Source organism: Rutidosis leptorrhynchoides, chromosome 1 (genome assembly GCF_046630445.1).
Source record: "Rutidosis leptorrhynchoides isolate AG116_Rl617_1_P2 chromosome 1, CSIRO_AGI_Rlap_v1, whole genome shotgun sequence".
NCBI lineage: Eukaryota > Viridiplantae > Streptophyta > Magnoliopsida > Asterales > Asteraceae > Rutidosis > Rutidosis leptorrhynchoides.
Genome location: NC_092333.1, coordinates 27,397,763 through 27,400,684, shown reverse-complemented (window position 1 = coordinate 27,400,684; position 2,922 = coordinate 27,397,763). Strand labels below are relative to the sequence as shown.

Below are 2,922 nucleotides of genomic sequence, written 5' to 3'. Positions count from 1 at the left end.
TTGTTCAACAAGATGAGACGTGCCTTATATAGAAATTTATTTACTCGATTAGTAATATTTGAAAATCCAATTTATCAATCTTATAAACAAGTTGTTTAAATACAATTGTAGATTCAAAAGCAATTTCAATTAATGTTAATCATAATTCAGTTGACCATATCTTTTAATCCGTTCATCGAAATCACGCGATTTCTAAATGAAAAGTTAATAATTTTTCGACAGCTTTCCAAAAACATGCATATCATATACTTTATATCAGTAGAATATGTATCAAATTCGTGATTCATTATAAACTATCTAACAACAAAATTAAAGTATACAAGCATGCATAAACATATATAATCGAGTACAGGTCAGGGATACACTATTAATATATAAAAGTTGAGATATGAATGCTCACGTATCAATATTGAGATTCAATATTGCAGGAAAGCACGTAGATGCAACGGAGATGATAAACACTAGGTTTGACTTGCGAACAATACCCATGAACATTACCCATAACCTCCATAGCTATAACCTATAGTTTCCTTAGCTTTGACTCATTTGAAAACTCGGTTTGAAATCATTTGAGCAGTACTTCGTCGTAGAATTTTATGTATAATAATAATAATAATATTATTAATACTACTGATAATAATAATAAGATTAATAATAATATTATTATTCATAATAATAATAATAATAATAATAATAATAATAATAATAATATAAATATAAATATAATACAGAGTAAGTAATTTATGTGTGTGTGTGTGTTTCGAAGCAGAAATGTGCGAGCTTTATAGATGTTTGTTGAGATTGATCCCCATGCGATCGCATGGGTTTCATGCCCATTTGCCATGCGATTGCATGGCCAGCTGGTACACACCCAATATGTTTTGGGAATTGATATTTCCACCAAGCTTTTTACTCCTTCCACCACAATTTTAAGTAGTTTCCTTAAATACCCTCATAAAATACGAACTAATTTTTAGTATTGATTATTTACATACCGCTCAAATCTAATTATTCATTTCTCATCACCCCTTTCTCTCTCTACTCCATTTCTTTCAATCTACAAAATCACTAACATCCCCCTAATTGCTTGTTCTTATGATAATCTTGAAGATTACATCTCCAATCACTGAATAATGAACTCTCAGGTAACACTTTATCATCACTTTGATTTTTATATAGTTGTTGAATTAGTATTTTATAATCTATTAGGGTTTATTTAGGTATATGATGTACTGACATATGATAGACGATGATATGATGATGAAATTAAATGTCACCATAAAGTGAATGATGGGCTTCTGCTCGTTTTAATTTGATTTTTATATCTCTTGTTTGTAATGCTTTACTCAATTATTGCTTCTGCTTGTTTTAATTTATTAGTTGTTGTATATGTTCATTTTAATTTCAACTCAGCAGGTTAACAATGATGAAAAATTATATCTTGAGAGTTCTAAGTTTCAATCGCGTGATGAGTTAGTAAAGAATGTGCGAGCATTTTATTTTAATAAAGGTTTTGGACTGTCCATTTGTAATTCAAAAAAGGATACATTTGTGATTCTAAAGTGTGATCGGGGCGGTTCTTATCGAGATAGAAATGATGTTGGGGAAACAAGAAAAAGGAGCACTGTAACTCATTTGATTGATTGTCCCTTTAAAATAGAAGGTAGAAAAGGATGGGATGGTATGTGGATATTTAGACCAAAATGCTTAAATCATAACCATGAGCAATCTTCTGATATTTCTGGACATTCGTTATTCCGTCGATTGCCAGCTGATAGCGTAGAAAGTGTCAAAGATATGACCAAATCTGGAATACCCCCGAGACAAATCCTTTGTTCTTTACGTCAACGAGACCCAAATCTCCCGACTACCTCTAGAACTATTTACAACTTGAATGCAAAAGTTCGTAGGGAGAATTTAGGAAATAGGTCAATGATTGATGCCTTATTTGAAGAGCTTCAAGTAGGTGGTTTTTGGTACGATATTTTATATGATCAACAAGGGCATATAACGAGTTTCTTTTTGCACACCCTTTATCAATTAAATTGGCCAAAACCTTTTCTGACACCTTTGTGATGGATTGTACCTACAAAAGTAATAGATATCACATGCCTCTACTTGATATCATTGGAGTTTCATGTTTCAATACCTCGTTTTACTCTGGATTTGCTTTTCTTGAAAGGGAAGATGAAGAAAGTTATATTTGGGCACTAAATGCGTTTAAAAAGATTCTAGGAAGTGAGAATCAACCGTCAGTGATTATGACAGATAGAGAACTAGCACTAATGAATGCCATAAGTAAGGTATTTCCAGCAGCTACAAATCTTTTGTGTGTTTGGCATATTGAAAAGAACGTTTTAGCGAATTGCAAGAAGCATTTTAAACGTGAAGCGGAGTTTGACATATTTATGTGTAGTTGGAAAAATGTGATATATTCAATAACAGAAGCTATCTTTTTAAATAATTGGTGGGAATTCAAGTTATCGTATGATGTAAAGAAAGAAGCAATTGATTACATAATGAACATATGGTTACCTTGGAAAGAAAAATTTGTTAGTGCTTGGACCGAAAAGTATTTGCATTTTGGTAATCGTACATACTCAAGAGCTGAAGGTGCTCACGCCAAACTCAAAATGTATTTACCTTGTTTTGATACAATTAGTACTCCGTATTATGTATGTTTTAGTGGACTTATTTTCATATTAAATTAAATTGTTGTTCCATATTATCATTTGATATTATTATTTATAAGGTGTAGCCTTTTCTTTTTATTTTGAAGCAATATAAGGGTATATAACTATATATGGTAGGGAATATGCTGTAAAACTTCACAGAAAGATAATTTATTGCTTTCAAAATAAATAAAGTGTATAAGGGCATTTTGGTAAATTGCTTTAAATTTTGGTGGAAGAAGTAAAAAGG

The 2,922-nt window shown here is 31.0% G+C and overlaps 2 protein-coding genes across 2 annotated transcripts; both read left to right on the top strand.

Moving 5' to 3' along the window:
• The first annotated feature begins 1,133 nt into the window (after positions 1-1,133).
• On the top strand, positions 1,134-2,076 carry LOC139851027 (PKS-NRPS hybrid synthetase cheA-like). Its single transcript, XM_071840308.1, has 2 exons — positions 1,134-1,145; positions 1,417-2,076. The coding sequence occupies exons 1-2, from the start codon at positions 1,134-1,136 to the stop codon at positions 2,074-2,076; spliced, it is 672 nt and encodes a 223-aa protein (XP_071696409.1).
• A 32-nt stretch (positions 2,077-2,108) lies between these two features.
• On the top strand, positions 2,109-2,711 carry LOC139850869 (protein FAR-RED IMPAIRED RESPONSE 1-like). Its single transcript, XM_071840298.1, has one exon. The coding sequence runs from the start codon at positions 2,109-2,111 to the stop codon at positions 2,709-2,711; it is 603 nt and encodes a 200-aa protein (XP_071696399.1).
• Positions 2,712-2,922: the final 211 nt, after the last annotated feature.

Bases quoted from the DNA above. Each gene is read 5' to 3' on its own strand.
- LOC139850869 (XM_071840298.1), top strand. From the start codon at position 2,109: ATGCCTCTACTTGATATCATTGGAGTTTCATGTTTCAATACCTCGTTT.